This window comes from Tamandua tetradactyla, chromosome 13 (genome assembly GCF_023851605.1).
Source record: "Tamandua tetradactyla isolate mTamTet1 chromosome 13, mTamTet1.pri, whole genome shotgun sequence".
Classification (NCBI taxonomy): Eukaryota; Metazoa; Chordata; class Mammalia; order Pilosa; family Myrmecophagidae; genus Tamandua; species Tamandua tetradactyla.
Window position 1 is genome coordinate 51682525 of NC_135339.1, and position 23402 is coordinate 51705926.

The 23402-nt window shown below is 38.2% G+C and overlaps 1 protein-coding gene and 1 pseudogene across 3 annotated transcripts in view; one reads left to right on the top strand and one right to left on the bottom strand.

Moving 5' to 3' along the window:
- Positions 1-23402, top strand: part of MYOF (myoferlin) — a 180366-nt gene that overhangs the window by 45328 nt on the left and 111636 nt on the right. For all 3 annotated transcript variants that reach the window (XM_077125411.1, XM_077125412.1, XM_077125413.1), the window contains exons 4-5: positions 12731-12839; positions 15273-15360. In XM_077125411.1, the coding sequence (XP_076981526.1) occupies positions 12731-12839; positions 15273-15360 (197 nt within the window). The remainder of the gene's footprint in view (positions 1-12730; positions 12840-15272; positions 15361-23402) is intronic.
- Positions 3003-4388, bottom strand: LOC143653985 (F-box only protein 28 pseudogene; annotated as a pseudogene).

Here is a 23402-nt window from a genome sequence, read left to right on the forward strand (position 1 = left end):
CATTCCGGCAGCTAGCAAACTAGAACAGTTTGGTTTGGTTTATTGGTTTAAAAAATAAATCACTGGCAGGTATGGATGCAATTTAGATCATAGTGGGCAAGAGAAGGGGGGCTAAGGAAGTGTTCTGAAGATACCAGACCCAGCTCAGATGTCTGCACATCCTACCGTGATCACAAGGCTGACCCTGAATCAATAATCCTGAATCTTCAATGAACACTGGTAAAGTAAACAAGCATGTTAGATGGTGTTCTAATTTGCTAGCTGCCAGAATGCAATATATCAGAAACAGAATGGCTTTTAAAAAGGGGAATTCAATCAGTTGCTAGTTTACAGTTCTAAGACTGAGAAAATGTCCCAATTACAGCAAGTCCATAAGAATGTCCAAATTAAGAGGTTATCTTCACTCAAGAAAGGCCAATGAAGTTCAGGGTTTATCTCTCAACTGAAAAGGCACATGGTGAATATAGTGACGTTGTCTGGCTTTCTCTCCAGGCCTCTTTCTTCATGAAGCTCCCCCAGGGACGTTCTCCTTCTTCACTCCAAAGGTGGTCTCTATAGTTCTTTTTTCCTTTTTTTAATTAAAAAAAAAGATTTAACAAACACAAACATTCTTAACATATGATCATTCCGTTTACATATATAATCAGTAATTCACAATATCATCACATAGTTGCACATTCATCATTATGATCATTTCTTAGAACATTTGCATCAATTCAGAAAAAGAAGTAAAAAGACAACAGAAAAAAATTCATACATACCATACCCCTTATCCCCCCCTTCTTGATCACTAGCATTAAACAAATTTAACATTTGTTCCCCCTATTATTTATTTTTATTCCATATGTTTTACTCGTCTATTGATAAGATAGATAAAAGGAGCATCAGACACAAGGTTTTCACAATCACACAGTCACATTGTGAAAGCTAGATCATTATTCAATCATCATCAAGAAACATGGCTACTGGAACACAGCTCTACATTTTCAGGCAGTTCCCTCCAGCCTCTCCATTATATCTTGACTAACAAGGCGATATCTATTTAAAGCATAAGAATAACCTCCAGGATAACCTCTCAACTCTGTTTGGAATTTCTCAGCCATTGACACTTTATTTTGTCTCATTTTGTTCTTTCCACTTTTGGTTGAGAAGGTTTTCTCAACCCCTTGATGCTGAGTACCAGGAAGATCCCAGGAAGGTCCACACCTCTGGGAGTCATGTCCCACGTAGACAGGGAGAGGGCGCTGGGTTTGCTTGTTCTGTTGATTTGAGAGAGAGTCCACATCTGAACAACCAAAGGGTCTCTTGGGGGTGATTCTTTTTTTTTTTTTTGAAATTGTTTATTTTAAAATTACTGTCCCAACAAACCATGAAACACTTGGATGTTACTTTATGGATTTTCATTGAAAACATACTACATTATAAATGGAACTTCAAAATTAGACATAGACTTGATCAAAATCTAAGGTCAATATTATTTAAGGACAACATAAAAATGGATAGGAAAGTTTCATTTGGTGAGGTCAACCTAAAGGATGCAAAATCATGTTATGTTGGATGCTTGTAAAAGGTGGTAACCTTGTTGTGCTTTTTTTGATTCAACTAAGGTACATACCAAACCCTTAGGTTTCATATAGCTGTCAAACTCCACCTGGAAGGGATAGTTTTCTATTTTACATCTAACTTTACTTTAAATAACTGAAGTGCAAGGCAAAAGTTATTTAAAAGAATTTAACAGTCGAATAACAGCAATACCATTTAGTATATAAAAAATAAAACTAGTGGTGGATCCGGTTATCTGGGGGTGTAGGGCATGTGGGAATTTTCTCTATGGGGTTTATATTATTTGTATAGCTGTCTTATAAGTTTGAAATTATTTCCAAATAAAAAACTAAAAAAAAACCCCCCAAAACTAGGACAGTGATAGTTGAATAATGTCTGAAAAATATACAAATGGGAAAATAACCACTGTACACAATTTGGAAGTTGTAAAAGTGATCAATCACTCATAAGGTTGAACAGTGCAAGACATGCTTTTGCAGTTACAAGCTCAAAAGAGGAGTGCAAAAAAAATTAAAGCTTTTGTTTAAAATTGTAAGTTAAGGAAAACTTGAAATTTAAATTAAAAAAAAAAAAGCTTTTCTCAGGTCACCTTGCCCCCCAAAATGACCAAAATCATTTTCATAGTACAATTTCCTTCAATGAACTTTGCTTCAATTGCAAAGCTGCATCCCTCAAGTCCTGTTGCCTACTCAATCACCACATCTGACCAATAAGCAACAAAGTGAATAAAAAACAGTACTAGTTACCAGAAGTCTGATAGTGATATAAACAGCCTTGGAATTTGGGGTTCTGCCTTAGCCAGTGTACTTGAACCCTACAGAGAATAGTTAAAGTGATGGGATTCAATATTCTCTTGCCCTGTAAAACTGGAGGACAAATGGACCAACAATTTCCTCTCTAGGGGCACCCTGTTGTGGTAAAAGATGCTAAGTGCTTAAATAATCTAAGAAGCTGCTCTAAAAAGTAGAGAAGTAGAAGTTCATATCCATACCAGTGCAAGAGCTTTTTAAGTGAGCTGACTAAGCAATGCATGCATCCATCCATGCAAATGTAGGACATGGCCCCAAAAGACATATGAAAACATGTATATTACAACTGGGTAAGTCCCTTACCAGTAGTTTATAAAAATATATAGTCAATACTGTAGAGGCCCCTTCTACAGTCAATACTATGAAAGTCCATTTTAGTTACCCATTACTTCAATACCAAAAAGCATTAACTACTTTTCACACATTCCAGACAAAGGTCACTTATAACAAAAAGTCAACTTTTTTTTTTTTTAAACAGGATAGTGTCCATTTAAAAAGTAGGTCTTCCTTTCAAGTGAACAGGACATTTTCTGTATTTAAACTTAACTTCTAGTCCGTCAAGACTGGGTTTAAGATCCTAATGTAATGTGCATTTATGCAGAAACAAATAAATTTACTTTAAACATTATCTGCACAGGAAAAAAGTTACTCCTCAAAACATGATGGAACAGGTCTGGTTAGTACAAATCTATTGCAAAATAAAAAGATGCTGTGCATCAGTACAACCAGGAGAAGCGGGAAAAGAATGTCCCAATTGTGAGAGTTCAAGTTAAATTGTGTTCCAAAAGCCTAGAAGCCTAAGGGGACACTGCGTTGCTCAGTGCCCTGATATGCATAACTGCTTAAGCAACTACACCACCTCTTCCTCTGGTTTTAGAACCACATTTCAATTTACTTTCTATTCCGAAGACGTTTAGATTTCCTAAGAGTGTCTATAGCCTCCACTGCCTTTTTTCGTTTCCGAGGAGATTTCTCATTCTGCCCAGATCCTGAGGAGTTTCCTACTGCGCTTTCCATTACTTCTCTCAGTTTGCGTTCCAGCTCTGCCAACCGTGCATTCTGTTCACCTATGATCTGGGTCTGCTCTAGCAGTTTCTGGTCCTGGTCTTGAAGCTGTTTCTGCTGTTCTTGCACTTTGGTGCGAAGCTCAGAAATTTCACGCCTGAGAACAGTCACACCAGCACCATTTGTTTTAACCTGCTGCTGGAGTTTGGTAACCTCTTGTCTTGAAGGGTTCTGCTTGGAGAACAAGCTGCATTGTTGTAAGAGCTGCAGAAGGTCCTGGGACTGGAAGACAGCCCATGAGTCTTCCAGATACATCTGATCCTGGTAATTTCCTCTTTAGAATTGGAACAATCTTCTCGTCAAAGTATTCCATTGCCATGGAGGAAATATCCCTTAACTCTTGAAGTACTTCATGAGCTCGTTGAGGGGATCTGGTAGAATTGACATATCTCAACACTCGATAAATTTCATCAATCACCTTTCCTGTGATGAAGCAACAGAGGTTGGAATCCACATACTTCATGAAATCATATTTAACAATGATAGTCTTGTTTCAACAGCAGCAAGGATATCTGCATGACGAGCTAATGAATGGTTTCTCCTTTCTGACTCTCTCCTTGGGAGTTGTGCTTTCACCTGTTTCTGAAATAGATTATGGTATCTCTCAACTTTCAGAAATCCCTGATTCAACATTCTCTGGCAGACCAAGTCCATTCTTTTGCAAACCAGGCAGAGTTGGCTAATTTCATCGTAGGACATAAAGCTGAGGATGTTCTCGATGGCTACGATGGGCAGCGCTACCAGCGTGTTGTTTTGAGGTAGCTGGTCCGGAGCCAGGGCCGGGGCTGGGGGTACCTGGGACACCGGCTGCGGGGGCAGTGGGGGGGGGGGGGGCTGTCGCTGAGCAGAGCCGGCGGCCGAAGAGGAGCAGCCGTCGCCCGAAGAGGAGCAGCCGTCGCCATGGCCGCTGCCTCCGTCCTCGGCCATTCGCTCCGACGCCGCCGCCGCCATCTTGGGGGTTTGATCTCTTGGGGGTGACTCTTAGGCCTAATTTTAAGTAGGCTTGACCTATGCTTTGTGGGGTTAACCCAAGATTGGGGTCCCAGCCTATTGCTTTGGTTGTCCCCCCTACTTGTGAGAATATCAAGAATTCTCCACTTGGGGAAGCTGGATTTTCCCCCTCTCCCCATTCCCCAAAGGGGACTTTGCAAATACTTTTTTATTCACTGATCAAATCACTCTGGGATTTATCAAGACATCACTCTTGACAAACCTACAAAATATCATGCCCTACTCAAGGTTCCATGTAGTTAAGGACAGTTCAGTTAAGCTGTCCACATAACTTGTATTAGGAAATGCACTAGTCAAAATATAAATTTTGTACCAAATAAACATTTTTTGCTTTAGTCTCACACATAAGTTAAAGTTTTAAAATATTAATTACCATCTATTTTCAACACCCTGCAGTATTGACATTCCTTTGTTCTTCTCATGCAAAACGTTTTTAAATTTTTACATTTAGTCACTATCATTATACACTCTAGGCATTCCTAGATTATACCATCTCAGTCTTTATCATATATCTTTCCTTCTGATTTCCTTTGACCCTCAAGCCTCTTCCCCCTATCATTCCGACATTCATCTTCATTCAGTATACTAACATTATTGTATTACAGTTAGGTAGTACTAACTGTACTATTGTGCTATCCATTTCTGAATTTTTACAATCAGTCCCATTGCACAATCTGCATCCCTTCAGTTCCAATTACCCAATATCTACCTAATTTCTATCTCCTGATGACTCTGTGCTTAACTTAAATTCTCCAAGTTCATTCATTAATGTTAGTTAATATCAGTGAAACCATACAATATTTGTCCTTTTGTTTCTGCCTAATCTCACTCAGCATAATGCCCTTAAGGTCCATCCATGTTGTTATATACTTCATAATTTTATTCTGTCTTACAGCTGCATAATATTCCATCGTATGTATATACCACAGCTTGTTTAGCCACTCGTCTGTTGATGGACGTTTTGGCTGTTTCCATCTCTTCACAATTGTAAATAATGCTGCTATAAACATTGGTGTGCAAATGTCCGTTTGTGTTCTTGCCCTCATGTCCTCTGAGTAGAAACCTAGCAATGGATTTGCTGGGTCATATGGCAATTCTATACTTAGCTTCTTGAGGACCTGCCAAACTGCCTTCCACAGCCGTTGTACCATTTGGCATTCTCACCAACAGTGAATAAGTGTGCCTCTTTCTCCACATCCTCTCCAGCACTTGTTGTTTTCTGTTTTATTGATAATGGCCATTCTGGTGGGTGTAGATGATATCTCATTGTGGTTTTGATTTGCATTTCCCTAATAGCCAGGGAAGTTGAGCATCTTTTCATGTGCCTTTTGGCCATTTGTATTTCCTCCTCTGACAAGTGTCTGTTCAAGTATTTTGCCCATTTTGTAATTGCCCATTTTGTAATCTGGGTTGCCTGTCTTTTTGTTGTTGAGTTGAGCAATCTCTTTATATATTCTGGATACTAGACCTTTATCTGATATATCGTTTCCAAATATTATCTCCCATTGTGTAGGCTGTCTTTTTACTTTCTTGACGAAGTTCTTTGATGTGCAAAAGTGTTTAATTTTGAGGAGTTCCCATTTCTTTCTTTCTTTCTTCAATGCTTGTACTGTGGGTGTAAGATCTAGGAAACCACGTGTTTTCCTATTGCAAGATTTATAAGATATTTCCCCAAGTTTTCTTCTAACAGTTTTATGGTCTTAGATCTAATGTTTAGGTCTTTGATCTATTTTGCATTAACTTTTGTATAGGGTGTGAGATATGCATCCTCTTTCATTTTCTAGCATATGGATATCCAGTTCTCTAGGCACCATTTATTGACGAGACTGTTCTGTCCCAGGTGAGTTGGTTTGACTGCCTTATCAAAGATCAATTGTCCATAGATGAGAGGGTCTATATCTGAACCCTCTATTCGATTCCATTGGTCAGTATATCTATCTTTATGCCAGTACCATGCTGTTTTGACCACTGTAGCTTCATAATATGCCTTAAGGTCGGTAGTGTGAGACCTCCGACTTCATTTTTCTTTCTCAGGATACTTTTAGCTATACGGGGCACCCTGCCCTCTCAGATAAATTTGGTTATTGGTTTTTCTATTTCTGAAAAATAAGTTTTTGGGATTCTAATTGGTGTTGCATTGAAAATGTAAATCTCAATTTAGGTAGAAATGGCATCTTAACTATATTTCATCTTCCAGTCCATGAACATGGTATGCCCTTCCATTTATTTAGGTCTTCTGTGATTTCTTTTAACAATTTCTTGTAGTTTTCTTTGTATAGGTCTTTTGTCTCTTTAGTTAAATTTATTCCTAAATATTTATTCTTTTGGTTGCAATTGTAAATGGAATTTTTTTCTTGATTTCCCCCTCAGATTGTTCATTACTAGTGTATAGAGACACTACAGATTTTTGAGTGTTGGTCCTGTAACCTGCCACTTTGCTGTACCCATTTATTAGCTCTAGTAGTTTTGCTGTGGATTTTTCGGGAGGGTTTTGACTTATAGTATCATATCATCTGCAAACAGTGAGAATTTTACTTCTTCCTTTCCATTTTTGATACTTTGTATTTCTTTTTCTTGTCTAATTGCTTTGGCTAGAACTTCCAACACAATATTGAATTACAGTGGTGATAGTGGACATCCTTGCTTTGTTCCTGATCTTAGGGGGAAAGTTTTCAGTTTTTCTCCATTGAGGATGATGTTAGCTGTGGGTTTTTCATATATTCCCTTTATCATTTTGAGGAAGCTCCCTTCTATTCCTATCCTGTGAAGTGTTTTCAACAGGAAAGGATGTTGAATTTTGTCAAATGCCTTTTCTGCATCAATCGAGATGATCATGTGGTTTTTCTGCTTTGATTTATTGATATGGTGTATTACATAAATGATCTTCTTATGTTGAACCATCCTTGCATACCTGGGATGAATCCTAGTTGGTTATGGTATATAATTCTTTTAACGTATTGCTAGATTTGATTTGCTGGAATTTTGTTGAGGATTTTTGCATCTATATTCATTAGAGAGATTAGTCTCTCTAATTGGTCTCTCTAATGGTCTGGAGTTTTCTTTTTTTGCAATATCTTTATCTGGCTTTGATCTGAGGGTGATGTTAGCTTTGTAGAATGAGTTAGGTAGTTTTCCTTCTGTTCAATTTTTTTAAAGAGTTTGAGCAGGATTGGTACTAATTCTTTCTGGAATGTTTGGTAGAATTCACATGTGAAGCCATCTGGTCCTGGGCTTTTCTTTTTGGGGAGCTTCTTAATGACTGATTCAATTTCTTTGCTTGTGATTGGTTTGTTGAGGTCATCTATTTCTTCTCAAGTCAATGTTGGTTGTTCATGCCTTTCTAGAAAGTTGTCCATTTCATCTACATTGTTGAATTTATTAGCATAAAATTGTTCATAGTATCCTCTCATTACTTCCTTTATTTCTGTGAGGTCAGTGGTTAACTCCTCTTCCATTTCTGATTTTATTTATTTGCATCCTCTCTCTTCTTCTTTTTTGTCAACCTCACCAAGGGTCCATCAATCTTATGATTTTCTTATAGAACCAACTTCTGGTTTTGTTGATTTTCTCAATTGTTTTCGTGTTCTCAATTCATTTATTTCTGCTCTAATCTTCATTATTTCTTTCCTTTTGCTTGCTTTGAGGTCAGTTTGCTGTTCTTTCACTACATCTTCCAAGTGGACAGTTAATTCCTCTATTTTTGCTCTTTCTTCATTTTTTGATATAGGCAATATATCAAATATAGGGCAATAAATTTCCCTCTTAGCTCTACCTTTGCTGCCTCCCATAAATTTTGATATGTTATGTTTTCATTTTCATTTGCCTTGAGATATTTACTGATTTCTCTTGTACTTTCCTCCTTGACCCACTGGTTGTTTAAGAGTGTGTTGTTGAGCCTCCATATATTTGTGTATTTTCTGGTACTCTGACTATTATTGATTTCCAACTTCATTCCTTTATGATCTGAGAAAGTATTTGGTATGATTTCAGTCTTTTAAAATTTATTGAGACTTGCTTTGTGACCCAGCATATGGTCTATCCTTGAGAATGATCCATGAGCACTTGAGAAAAAGGTGTATCCTGTTGTTATGGGGTGTAATGTTCTATATGTGCCTGTTAAGTCTAGCTCATTTATTGTATTATTCAAATTCTCTGTTTTTTTATTGATCCTCTGTTGAGATGTTCTGTCCATTGATGAGAGTGTGGATTTGAAGTCTCCAACTATTATGGTAGATGTGTCTATTTCTCTTTTCAATATTTTCAGTGTTTGCGGCATGTATTTTGGAGCATTCTGGCTCAGTGCATAAATATTTATGATTGTTATGTCTTCTTGCTGAATTGTTCCTTTTATTAATACATAGTGTCCTTCTTTGTTTCTTTTAACTGTTTTACATTTGAAGTTTAATTTGTTGGATATTAGTATAGCTACTCTTGCTCTTTTCTGTTTGTTATTTTCATGAAATCTCTTTTCCCAATCTTTCACTTTCAGCCTATGTTTATCCTTGGGTCTAAGATGTGTTTCCTGTAGACAGCATATAGATGGTCCTGTTTTTTAATCCATTTTGCCAGTCTATGTCTTTTGATTGGGGAGTTTAATCCATTAACATTTAGTGTTATTATTATTCGGGTAGTACTTTTTTCTACCATTTGCCTTTTGCATTTTATATGTCATATCTGATTTTTCTTCTTTTTACCTTTACTGATAGTCTTCATTTCTACACTCTTCTCCACACCTCTCTTTTCTGTCTTTTTGTATCTGCCTCTAGTGCTCCCTTTGGTATTCTTACAGAGCTGGTCTCTTGGTCACAGATACTTTCAGGGATTTTTTTGGCTGAAAATGTTTTAATTTCCCCCTCATTTTTGAAGGACAGTTTGGCTGGATATAGAATTCTTGGTTGGCAGTTTTTCTCTTTTAGCAATTTAAATATATCATCCCACTGTCTTCTCACATCCATGGTCTTTGCTGAGAAATCTACACATAGTCTTATTGGGCTTCCCTTGTATGTGATGGGTTACTTTTCTTTTGCTGCTCTCAAGATTCTCTGTTTCTGACATCTGCCATTCTGATTAGTAAGTGTCTTGGAGTACATCTATTTGGATCTATTCTGTTTGGGGTACGCTGTACTTCTTGGATCTGTAATTTTAAGTCTTTCATAAGAGTTGGGAAATTTTCAGTGATAATTTCTTCCATTAGTTTTTCTCCTCCTTTTCCCTTTTCTTATCCTTCTGGGACATGCACAACATTTATGTTCATGCGCTTCATGTTGTCATTCAATTCCCTGAGTCCCTGCTCATATTTTTCCATTCTTTTTCCTATATTTTCTTTTGCTTGTCAGATTTCAGATGTCCCATCCTCCAGTTCACTACTCCTATATTCTGTGTAGGATTGTAGATTTCCATTGTTTTTTTTTTTTCCGTCTCTTCTACTGTGCCTTTCATTCCCATAAGTTCTGTGATTTGTTTTTTCAGACTTTCAATTTCTTCTTTTTGTTCATTCCTTGCCTTCTTTATATCCTCCCTCAATTCATTGATTTGATTTTTGATGAGGTTTTCCATGTCTGTTCAAACTTCTGAATTAATTGTTTCGACTCCTTTATCTCATTTGAATTGTTGGTTTGTTCCTTTGACTGGGCCATATCTTCAATTTTCCTAGTGTGATTTATTATTTTTTGCTGGCATTTAGGCATTTAATTACCCTTATTAGTTTATTCTGGAGATTGTTTTCACTTCTTTTACCTAGGATTTCCTTGCTGGATGACTTTGTTGTCTATCTGTTCTTTGACATTTAGTTCAGCTTATTCTGGACCACTAGCTTAGGTTTCGTTTAACAGAGCAGAATTTTTCAGTTGTTCTTTTCTTGTTTCTTGTCTTGCTTCTATGGTGCCTTTCTCCTAACCCCCCACTACCCTTAGGAGTGTCTACTTAGGTATTATAGACCCAAGCCAGATTTTCTCAGACCAAACTGGCCTTCTGTCAGGAGGAAAGAGTCACATGCATCAGTTTTCTCTGAAGGTGGGACCCAGCAGATTGAAAGACATTTCCATGAAATAACCTAATCAAGTTCCAACCTACACTACTGAATATGGATTAAGAGAAAAGTTGGTCCCATAAGATTGGTTAGGATTCAAACATGGCTTTTCTAGGGCACATAAATCCTTTCAAACTGCCACAGATAAGGACTAGTTAAGAGAGGGTTTCCTAGTGTAGGAAGGCAGAATTCCACTCACAAAGTGATGAGAAACCCTTCCCACTCCCCCCACCCCCAGATTTTCCTGAGGAACTTTATGACCTTGAGCTGATTCCACCCACAGAGAGGCAGCCCTCACCCAAATTCCTCAGCAGGAGGGAACAGAGCCCAATACAGCCACAGCAAAATGCTAATCTGTTAGCTGAGAGGTTCCTCAATTGATACATGGGATGGAATACTCCTGAGGTTGAAAAAGACATCCAATATTTCCCACCACTCTTGAAGACCAAGTCAATCAAATAGGTACTTCTTTCTACCTAGTACTACTTCTAAATGCATACTCTGCAAAGTCCCATCAATTCTCAGCATTGACTGGGAGACCAACCTAATTTCTGTATTGACCTAAAGGGCTGAAAAAGTTCACTCTCATCCCTCAGGAAGCAGTATTTTTCTGAACTCTGCTTGTGACATTAGAAGCTATGAGAATCCATCTCTAATTTTCAGCATCTTGCAGGGTGTTCTGTGTGTGCTGTACTCTTCCAAGAACTCATGTGCAAATTATTTACATTATTGGGTAAATTGCATGAAACTGTACCATAGCCACGTCCTAGTCTTGTGTGATGTAACATATCTATTCACATGGAGTGAAGCAACTTAATATTGCTTGGTCATTGATATGTGTGGTTGGGTTACAGACCCCAGATCTACAATCTGGTCCTATTTCTGGGGCCTGAGTTGGGGAGGAAAATATATCTGTCAGTTCAAAAATGATGTGCCCAAGTTGGCATCAATTTTTAGTTCCTGATTTTTAAAGAAACTTCGTGTTTAAATAAAATGAATATTTCTCAACAAAATAAACTTTCCTGGTGATTATTTTTGCCAGAAAGCCTAGAATTACATTTAATGCTCCACTACAGTTTCCTTATTCTGGATTTTTTTTACATAGGGGCTCTCTTCTACCACTTAAGGACTTGATACTTAATTTTCTATTTTTATGTTAGTACTTTCGTTTGATCATATCTACTATTTGGTGATATAAGCTGCTGTAAAATGTAAGCAAGTCATAATTAAATAACATATAAAGATGTTTTCTATTTCCTTCTTCCCTTTGGTATTCACACTGAGAGTATGTCCAAAATCTCTTTGCCTTTTTGATTGCATTTCACAAAGAGAACATCCTCAATTCAACTTGCTCTCATATTATGTTTCATGTTACAATCCCCAATTTACAGACTATTTGTGACTGGTTATATTTTTAGATGGACTAACTCCACTGAGGAAGTCTTTAAATTTTGCTGATCATGTGTCCAAAATACAAAGATGGTTGGGGCATCCATTATCAATATATGTAGTTTTATTTAATTCTTCCTTCATTCAGTAAATATCTTCTAAGTATCTGCTATGTTCTAGATACTGGGGTTATAGTAGTAAACAAGACTGGCAGTAATCCCTGCCTTCGTGGAACTTGCATTCCAGTGAGCAGAGCACCAGTCCTTCTGTAACAATATGTTGTGTACAATAGGAAATATATGGATTAATGGTAGAGGCTGAATATAACCCTCCAAGATCCAGGAACAGAGAGAAATACACACATCCCATTTTTAGAGGCAACTACTCTGGAGTATATGGGGTAGCAAGTTATTTTTATCTGTAAATTAGCAGCCTATGTATAGTTCAAAAAGGTCTACTCCAGGAGAAGTTTTTACAGCGGGCAAAGTTTCATGGGTCCTTCTAAATTTCCATTACAAATGAGTGTCTTACTTCTTACTGAAATTTGTCCTTTTCTGTCTTCCTGGACCTTAGGGAGGATTATATTCTGTCTTCATCTCTCACCTATCTCTGTCATTCATGACTGGGTGAAATGGCACAGACACCAGAGTTTTATTCTTGAAATGATACTTGTTATGGATATAAAAGTGATGGCAGATATGCCACATTTACTGCCAAAATAAATCTCACCTGCTAGGGTGAGAACAAAATGGCCCACATTTCATTATGGGGTGATTTTAATTTCAACAGATGAGTAGGATTAGAGTTGGGTGATCCCATGAGTACCTCTTACCTGGGCTCCCGTGCTTTCTCATGTCCCCTGCAGATTAATTGGAACAGCAACCGTGCCCCTAAAGGAACTGATCGGCAACCAGAGCAGATCGCTGCCCTACAAACTGATCTCCCTGCTGAATGAAAAGGGGCAAGAGACTGGGGTGAGTGCTTTCCTTTTGTGAGATGGTGAAGTGAAAGTTCATTAAGAGTATGAATTTATAATTAGTTGACTACACGAAAAGCAGAAATCTGGTTTTGAGGTAAACTGGTACATTAGCAAATGATATAAACCTTATCCTATCCTCTCATTCATAGAACTAGCAAATAAGATACAATTGATTTTCTGTGACAGAATTCTAGATAGTGAGTGAAACCACCTCTGGTAATAGCTCTGAACATATCCATGTGGGAGTAAGATTTGTGTGACTATGCATAGCTCTGCATATGAAGCACCCCTTCAAACATTCTATAGAAGGCATGTGTTAATGTGTCTTTGGGATAACATAATGTTAATATCATAATCTCTGTTATTGCATTGGTAGATGAATGTTTTCTGATCATGGCCAATAAGTGCATATCAATATTGTCTGCTTTGGGTCCAGAATTCTGTATCACAAATATGCCTTAAAAAAAAAAGACTCAAGCATGACAGCTCCCAGACTTCATATGCTTGCTAATAAGTGCTCAGAAAGCTACCATACTTGGCTAATTACCCCTTCATTTTCCACTTATTTTACTTGAGAGCCTGGTTAAAGGGAGGACACTCTATACTGAAAGAAGTCATCCTTGTAGGCAAGAATATGTGTCAGGCTTCTCGCACATGGCTTCTCAATGTCGACGAGAGAATGCCAATCTTGCTAGTCCAGTCTCCAAAGCATATTAAGTTTGCTATTAATCAACATCCAAATCATAAAAGGAAAATTTTAAATGTTGAATATCATTTATCGACCCAAAACCTGGTTGAGAGAAATGACAGTTAGGAAAGATGATACAAGTCAGTGATTTTTGGGCTACTTTTTGTTTGTTTGTTTGTTGGATATACAGAAGAAAGTGTATGTGGAAACCTAAAATGACAGGACTGTGTAGTTGAATGGAGTAGGGAATGTGAAGGACCTTAAGTCCTGTCCCCTGGGATCCCCCTCATCCCTGAGCACCACACCATGGAAACCCCTGATCCAGGGACTGAGTCAACCATGTGCTCTTCTAAGTTTTAAAACTTTGATTCTTAGGTAAAGTTTAGCAGCTAAGGCCCTCAGAGCTCCCTGCATTTGACCTGCATGTGGTAGGCTTGGATTAAATGCTGTTTTTATTTTACTTATTTGTATGAAACTGTTGCTGGGGACATTATTTTTAATCCTGTTTGGTGTCTCCCAGGTCAGTGGTGACCAGTGGTTCCTAAGTTGGCCACAGGCTGTACTGGTTCCCAAGGAAGTATTTACTGATGAGCAGACAGATGGAAAAGATAAGGGCAGTACAGTGTGTGCATATGCACATGTGTGTGTTAGGGTTTATTATATATGTAGCAAATAAAAGTACAGGATACCCTCTAAAGTTGAATTAAACAATGACTTTTTTTTTACTACATGTGTGCCCCAACTATTTTGTTCCATATTTTACTTGGTAACCCGTGTGTGTGTGTGTGTGTATGTACCCACAATTCTTATTTGCAAAGAATTCCCTTTATTCTGAAGTTTGTCCTTTCTAATTAATTTTTGGTGTTAACATGCCTTTATTTTATATATAAATGGATTGCAATAGTGGATGGTAGACATGGGCGTGTGCTTGACAAAATGAAAGTTAGCAACCCTATGTTGATTCCCTTAGCAAATTTTGTTGAAATTCTGGAGGTGTGTAAAATATTAAAGTATAGGAAACTCTGCCCTAAAATAATGACCCGTATGAGAAATTTATCTCAGATTTTATAAACGGGAATAACTTTGTGTCCTGTAAGGAACTTGCATGTTTCCTCTTTTCTGATAATGAAAGTTACATAAGATTTTCTGTTTCCCTATATGCCTTGGCTCCTAGGCATCCTGGAGCCACATTTTATGTAAGAGAAATGGCAATTATGTTGAACTTAACAATTTTCATACTTGTTTGTGCTTTAATTTTTGTTTCTATTTTATGGATCACATTGTATATGCATTTTTTGATAGTTACTTAAAATCCTTTTTTTGGGAGAGAAATGTGAAAATAAATGTTAAATAAGCCAATGAGCAAATAAATAAATTAATATTTAAAAACGAGCATAATTGGAGGCCATTTCCAGTCTAGAGTAGAGGCTAATTATAAGCTCATACTTACTTGTCACAGCTTTCACCGATGTATGAGATTGCACTTTAGCAATGATACACTTGGCAACCTGTAATAGGTAACTCCTTTCCCAGGCTTCTAGTTTTTCCACTCTGCCTTGGCTCAGTGTGGGAAGATATAAACAGCTGAGCATGTGTCATCCTTCTCCCTTTCCATTCTCACTTTCCTATCTACTGCTCACCCTTTCTACGACTTTACTGCTGCTGAAGTGATTTGTGTTGAATCCTTGATATTCCAATGCCCTGCACTAATTCTACCTGCAATGAATTCTCTCTCCCCAGGCCACCATTGACTTGGTGATTGGCTATGACCCACCTTTAGCTCCACATCCAGATGACCCAAGTGTGGCCAGCGGACCAGGCATGGGAGGTAAGCTGACCTTTGTGAAGGCCCAGCCTATACCAATGGGAAACTACTATACACACACAAGGAAAATCTCCAGAGAATGCCTTCCATTTTGTTGCACTGTTGATAGTTCCCTGCTCACCTTGACAGAGGCCCTGGAAGGCAGGTAGAGCTGTCCTGAGTAGGGACATTGCTGTTGTTTATAAAATGCCCTTCAAGTTAGAAGGAAAGGGTGATGCAGTCCATTACTTAGCAACCTCCTGGTGAGCCCATCAGGCACAGACACAGACTCCAATAAAATGTCCTAAGCAGGGCTTTACTTCAGACCCTGTGTGTGTCAAGTGCACACACAGACCCCATACAATGTGGGGCTCAAAGAGTGGCCCCTCCTCTCTTCTCACTGGATCTTTTCAAAAGTATGAACCACCAGGCTATGCTATCTGGTCACCAGTCTCATGGTCAGTACCCTTGGGCTGGAGACTGTTTCTCTCTCTCCCTTATCCCTGTCCCGCCTCTCCACCATGAACATCCTCCAACCAGTTGTTTCCCTTCAGCATAGCCTCTTCTTATCCTCCTTGTCTCTACACAATTGTCAGTCATTCAGGGGCATGCACTAATTCTACCTTCAATGAATTCTTCTGAATCTGCTTTAGTTGGGGTTGGGGGTTTGGGGGAGGGCTTTGAGCCTCAGGTGGAGGTTCTACAAGATAATCAGGCCTTTCACACAGTTCAGTTTGACCTCCTCTTAGCATTTTTCCAGGGTAATATAATGCTAACGGTGTTTCTGTCCCTTCCTCTACCATGAGATGTTTTACCACATGCCTCTCTGTTATCCCAGCTTAGACATGTCTCCCAGGAAGGGGCACTTTTTCTGCCACACTCACCTGCTGACATGAAATTCTCCTTCCCAGGACTCCCTGGCCATTGTTTTTGCCATGCTGGGTTCCTCATGTCCTATCTTCTCTTTGTTTCTCTTGGCTCTGAGCTCAGCTCTTTGGCCACTGAGTGAACTACTCAACATCCACAGTAGTAGTGCTACCCTTCCTACCTCATGGGGTCTCTGCCCCTGTTCTCTCCTGACTTTTTATTTCCCCTCAGCCACTGCCTCCATGCCCCCACTTCCATCCCTCTCCCTCACACTGCAAATGGCCAGTGTTGGCATTTGAGCCCATTTCTTGACCAAGTAGTTGTGAGTTGCAACATGGGCTAGTTGCTTCTCATCCTGTGATTGTTGGACTGATTCAGCCCCAGCTCTCAGCCTCACCAGAGCCCTACAGCAGCGCAAGAACATCCCCTGCTCCCTTTGCTGCAGCAGTGACAAGTAAAACATGGAGGAAACAGCCTAGTACTGAACAGTGCCCCATTATGTGCTAAGCTAAGTAGTCCAACCCTGTCCCTTCCTGCCTCCTCTGCCAGTGTCTGTCACCAGCATTTCCATTGACCTGGGAAGGAACTGTCTGGCCTACAGAGGCCAGCCCAACTGTTGGGATATCCGGAGTGGCCTCTTGAATTGGGAGGATCAGGAAGGACACCCTCACTCACACTGATGGTTTCCTAAGCCTGACCCTGTTTATTGGCTGTTAAAAGACAAGTTTCATCATGTTTATTCCATTCTAAGGCCAAAATGTTAAATGTTACCTTTTAGCCAGGTCTTTGGGGAAGACATAACAGTGTTTCATTTAAGTGAAAAGAGTAGACTTTACAAATTACAGAGGTTAGTGTCATACCATTTATTCATATTTATTGAGTGAAATGATTGTTGGGCTTCTTGAGTGCTATTGTTACATGTTGTAATGCCAGGGGTGATGTGTTTTTTAAGATACAGCTCTTGCCCTCCAGAAACTTTCAGTACAGTTTTAAGACAAGACTTTTTGTCTCATAAGGTGAAACATGGTGGATAAGAGCAAGGCCTTTGAGCATTGAGAAAACCTTCTGGACCAAAAGGGGGAAGAGTGAAATGAGACAAAGTGTCAATGGCTGAGAGATTCCAAACAGAGTCAAGAGGTTATCCTGGAGGTTATTCTTACACATTAAGTAGATATCACCTTGTTATCCAAGATGTAATGGAGAGGCTGGAGGGAACTGCCTGAAAATGTAGAGCTGTGTTCCAGTAGCCATGTTTCTTGAAGATGATTGTATAATGATATAGCTTTCACAATGTGACTGTGTGATTGTGAAAACCTTGTGTCTGATGCTCCTTTTATCCACCTTATCAACAGACGAGTAAAACATACTGCATACAAATGAATAATAGGGGGAACAAATGTTAAACTTAGATTGACATGCTAGTGATCAATGAAAGCAAGGGGTAAGGGGTATGGTATATATAATCTTTTTTTTCTGTTTTCATTTTATTTCTTTTTCTGTTGTCTTTTTATTTCTTTTTCTGAGTTGATGCGAATGTTCTAAGAAATGATGAATATGCAACTGAGTGATGATATTGTGAATGACTGATTATATATGTAGAACGAAATGATCACATGTTAATGTTTTAGTTAGTTTGTTGTTAAATTTTTTAATTAATAAATAAATTAATTAAAATTTAAAAATTTTTAAAAAATTAAAAACTTTTCTGTATCAAAAGATATCAAGAAAATGAAGCGACAACATACAGAATGGGAGAAAATATTTGCAAACCATGTATCTGATAAGGGTATAATATTTAGAATATTAAAAAAAAATCCAGTTATAGTAGTTATAGTACTATTTTAATAATCTGTAATAAGTGTAACTACTGTTAAAAAAATAGAATTACCAAAAAAAGTGTTATCAATTATATCAAATTTTCCACACCAATGCAAGTGTTGGTGGTGGGATGGTGTATGGGAACCCTGTATTTTTTCAACAATTGTTCTATAAACCCACAACTTCTATAATAAAAATTAAATAAATAAAAATAGGCCAAAAAAAAGAGCAAGGCCTTTGAGATCAGCCCAGCCTAGGTTGAATTCTTTGTCCATTGTTAATCAGCCATGTGACCGTGGGTAAGCCACTTAATCTTTCTGAATCTCAGCTTTCTAGCTCCTTTTCACTGGATTGTGGGGATAACAGCACTAACTACATCATAAAGTTGTGAAGATTAAATGAGAGATTGCATGTAAAGAATGCCCAGTGCCTGGCATATAGTAAGTGCTACATTAATGATACCTATCATTATTATTACAAAAACAATTCCGGATGGCTTGTAATCATGAGCTCAGCTGGGTAGCACACTCTGAACATTCAAGTTGCTCTAAAAAAGCAGAGCTATTAGAAGAAAATAATCTGGTTTAACTCAGAGTCATGTTGAGATGACCAAATGCTTCTTTTTAAAGATCTTTTAGTTGTTTGTTTTTTTAAAATATTTTGTCCCAGTGGACCAGAATGTCTTTGAGAACAAGCAATTTATCAAACTGTTCTAAGTGTGGAGGAGGTCCTGTGTCCTGAGATGGACCCATATGAGCTCAAGCTCAGAAACCCCAGTATCAAAAACATGGAATTTTCCTGGAGCAAAAAGCATCATCCTTAGAAATGAGAAAAGCACCAACTCTTGAACTTTTAAGCCCACTTGGGAAAAAGTCCTTCCCACCCAAGAGTCCCTTTGCATTACTAATGCTCCAAGTGGTACCTGTGGACCGAAAGCATCAGCCCATCTCCTGAAGAAGCTGACTCACTACAGGCTCAGGGACCAGCAGTCGTGTAAGGGTAGCCAAAGCTTTCTTCCCCAGAAGTTCTTATCACTGCTGAACTGAGAGAAGGAAATGAACCAGAACTTGGGCTGCTTTCATTTGGATTCAAAACAAAGAATGTTACCAAGTGCTGATAAAAGTGAGATGATGAAGTGAAATTTCTTTATTTAAAAAATGAACAGGTTTCTTTGATCTGAATGTATTGTCTTTGTCCTATAAAATTAATATTCACTAAAGCCGAGTCAAGAGGGCATTCCAAATATTAGCTTCATAATGTGACTAAAGGAAGCTTTCCTTCATCTTTTTTTTTTTTTAAATCTTCCAAATATCTTCCACTATCTGGCTATTTCAAGGAAAAAGGTTTTATTCTTGCATGATAATTCAACTCAGCAAAGATATTTTAAGTACTACTACAGTTCCATGCTAGGGAAGACACTAAAGTAGGGGGTGGTGGCAAACTTACAGTTCTAGGGATGAAAAGACCAACAAATATGAGCCAGATAAATAAGAGTAAGATAGCCACACCTTCACCATCATACACCTTAATGACATGAACAGGACATCTGGCCCTGAATTTATTGTTCTCTCTTCCTTTCAATTGATGCTCAAAAAAAAATCTTTACCATTCTATATAAAAATATTAAGAATCTGCCTCTCCTATTTTTTTTCAAATTTTTAACAATTCAGGCTTGTTGATTTTTTTAAGTTAACCTACTTATAAAAATGTAAGCCTCATAGAAATATGACAAATGCAAAAATCTCTTACCATTCCTACTTCCTAAGATAAGCACTAACAACTACTGTTACCAATTTTTAAAGTCATCATATTAGATCCTGCAAAGGAGAAATTTGAAATATTAATGTTAGGAAACCAAAGTGAAGATTTTCAGGAAAAGTCATCCCTACATGTTGAAACAGATTATGACTAATGAGTCGCAGGAATTGAACACTTCAGGGGTTTTTAAGGAATGCCTTCCTGCAACTCTTAAATGGAGATGACAAAGCTTATAGATGCTAGGGCTTTGGTGGCTTGATTGATGTTTGTGATGTCATAGGTATACTTTTGATTGACCCACCTCTGAGACTGTTCCTCTGACAGAGGGGTGGGCTGACCCAGACCATAGGCTTGACCACCTGAAAACCTGTTACCATGGCAACTTGATTCACCACCTGTCTGTCAGCTTGACTGTAACCTAATTCTCATGGCTGGGATAAACTATTTTAAAATCTAACATCTGTTTTTGAAGAACCAGCTGTGTAATTGTGCTTTGTCCAACTATAAAAATGCAAAAACTCATTCAGTGCCAGACTTTACTCCTTCAAATTTATTTCATTCTACAAATACCAAAGTCACTTTGCTTAATATTAGGGGGAACAAGGGTGGTTCAGTGGTAGAATTATCACCTGCCATGTGGAAGACCCAGGTTTGATTCTCAGCCCATGCACATCCCAAACAAAAAAACAAATAAGCGAACAAAAAAAAATTCAACAAATGGTGCTGCAATAAGGGGATACTCACATGGAAAAAGAATGAAGTGTGACCCCTACCATATAGCATACAAAATGAAAAGAGTCTTTGCAAAATTAAATTTGATCTAGTTCAGAAAACATGACACCTGTCTATGAGGCATATAGAGGTGAATAAGGCATTGTTTTGCCCCAAGAAGCTTACAGTTCTGCAGAAAGGCATATAATATATATGAATATGTATTATATTCACATATAATATGAATAACTATAACCCAGGGTTGTATTTAATAAATTCCTCAGGAGAAGAAAAAGTAAATTATTGGAGGAGATATCAAAGGAGAGGAGAATGTATAATTGGTTGTCAAAAGAGAAACAATTTCCTAGAAAAAATGCTTCTTTAGCTATTTTGACTGTATTCTTTTAGTGCTTAGTTCAATACTTGATATATTATAATTACTCAATAAATGCTTCATTGGTTCAGTAAATAAATAAATGAGTGAATGAAGGATGGATAATGGATATGGTTTAACACTTTTCTTTCAAGAAGGGCATTTTGGTGGAACACAAGTGGATAGTTGAAAGTGATGTGTTTCCTCCAGAGGTGTCATGAGAGGGAAGCATGATTCCAAGGGCTATGAGTGCCTGGCTGAGACATTTGTTCATGATGGACAAACCATGGAGACCCATGGAATGTTTTTTGAACAAAAGAATTACATGGTCAGAGTTGAACTGGAAGATGATTAATGTGCTATAAGATTCTTGCAGGTACTATTTCCAGAATTGGGTCTTTGATCAAATGGCTTCTCCAGTAAGCTGCAATAGGTCCATTTTTTCTTGGATATTTAGAAAAATCAAAGCGATCATAACAGAAAAGTGGTTCTTAAATTTAGACATGTTAAAATCAGCAAGAGAGGGGCGGGCCGCGGTGGCTCAGCGGGCAAAGTGCTTGCCTGCTATGCCGGAGAACCTCGGTTCGATTCCCGGCCCAAGCCCATGTAACAAAAACGGAGAAACAGAATACAATAAAACAAGAAAATGTTTAAAGATGTTTCCCTTTCTTCCTTCCTTCCTTCCTTCTCTCTGTCTTTCCTTTAAAAAAAAAAAAAAAAAAAAAAATCAGCAAGAGAGATCTTTGTGCAGATTTATGGAACCCATCTCCAAAAAGTCTAATTTAGCTGATCTGGAGTCTAATTTAGCTCCTACCCCGCTCCCAGCCCCCATCTGTATGATGATCTTATCTTGGCCAGGTTCAGACAGAGCTGTCTGGGCAGTGTTTCTCAGAGTAGCTCATTGTCTCCAAAATTTCCCAGCAGAGCTGTGTTTGCCCTGCTGGTTGGTTAGAAGCTCTCCTATATTACCTTTGCTCTGATCTACATATTGGAACCATGCCAGAAGAGTCCTAGGGAACGCCTACTGATATTTACCCAAGAATTGGGGTGGGGGGGTAGGTTATGAATCACATGGTCAGAAATAGGCACATTCATCTAACTTCTAGCATTTTAGAAAACCAGAAATGTTATTATGCAACATTCCAGCTGAATCAACATGTCATCTCCAAAATGTTACATGTTTTCATGCTTAGGAAAATATTCTGTTCTGTTCTGCTTTGTACATTTAAATTTGACTGAAGTTGCTATTCTACCAGCCCTTTGTTCTGATGATTTTGCAATGACCTGCGGTCCAAGATAAATTCTGCCTTGACCAGCACTACCACGTTAACAAGACTTCATTATGAGAAGCAAAATTACTATTATAGGCAGAGAGTGGTCTTTCAAGACTCCAGAGAAAGAGGGGAAATAGTAAATATTGAAAAGAAAAAGCATAAAATATTCCAAAAAGGGCTCTCCATCAAGGATGGAAAAGGATTAAGGGAGATGGTGGTCCAATTAGTGCTTAGGCAGTAAAGATAGGAGTAGGGAGTGTGTTTGGATAAAGGGCCTGCTGGCAGGAGGAAGGTCTGATTTTCAGGATCTCCCCTGGCCAAGAGGAAGCCAGTGGTGATTGGGGAAAGGTTTCTTTTCCTCAGCCATTCCTAGGAGTTGCCATCATTGGGAATCTCTAATGGGGCCTTTTTCCCTGGCAAGCTGCAGACACATAAAGATGATGGAGACAGGCGGGGATGGCTTGCAGCTCAAGGATCATCTGAGTGACTGATGGCATACTCCCTTCTGCATGGAAGGAAGAAGTGAGAGTGCTGAGAGCCAACAGTTGAGGAAAAATGAGGCCATGAAGGAAGCAGGAAATGGAGAAAATGTGGCCAATAGATTGGGTCTCCCTTGTAGACTTGAGAAATAGGAGGAGGGAACTGGAAAGACACAAAAGACAGCCTCCACCTAGTCATTTTAAATAATTAGAACATAGATGATAACTTGTCACTTTACATTTATTGATCACTTTATCAAGTGAGAAATACAGTTATCATATTAAAAAATTATTTCTTAATTAATTTAGTACCTTGACATATGAAAAGACTTAGGAAAATTTTTTACCGAATTCCAGGAAATCATATTCATCCTGACCCTTCATTCCCTGGCTCTAAGAAAGCACAGAGATCTTCCAGTTATTTTTTAATGTCTTTTCCCCTTGTCCCATCCTCTCTAACAGGCTAGCCTAAAACTTAATAATTTTCTGTCTGGTCCTGGTTAGCAAGAGCAAATTTTATGAAGATAACTGTAAATGCACCATTGATGTACTAATCTTTATGTACAGAGCCTCCTGTAGGCAAGTGCTCTGAGTTATTTCTTTCTCAAGCAGTGGTGGCTTTGACTGAAAATGTTTTAATTTCTCCCTCATTTTTGAAGGACAATTTTGCTGGATATAGGATTCTTGGTTGGCAGTTTTTCTCTTTTAGTAACTTAAATATATCGTCCCACTGTTTTTCGCCTCCATGGTTTCTGCTGAGAAATCTATACATAGTCTTATTGGGTT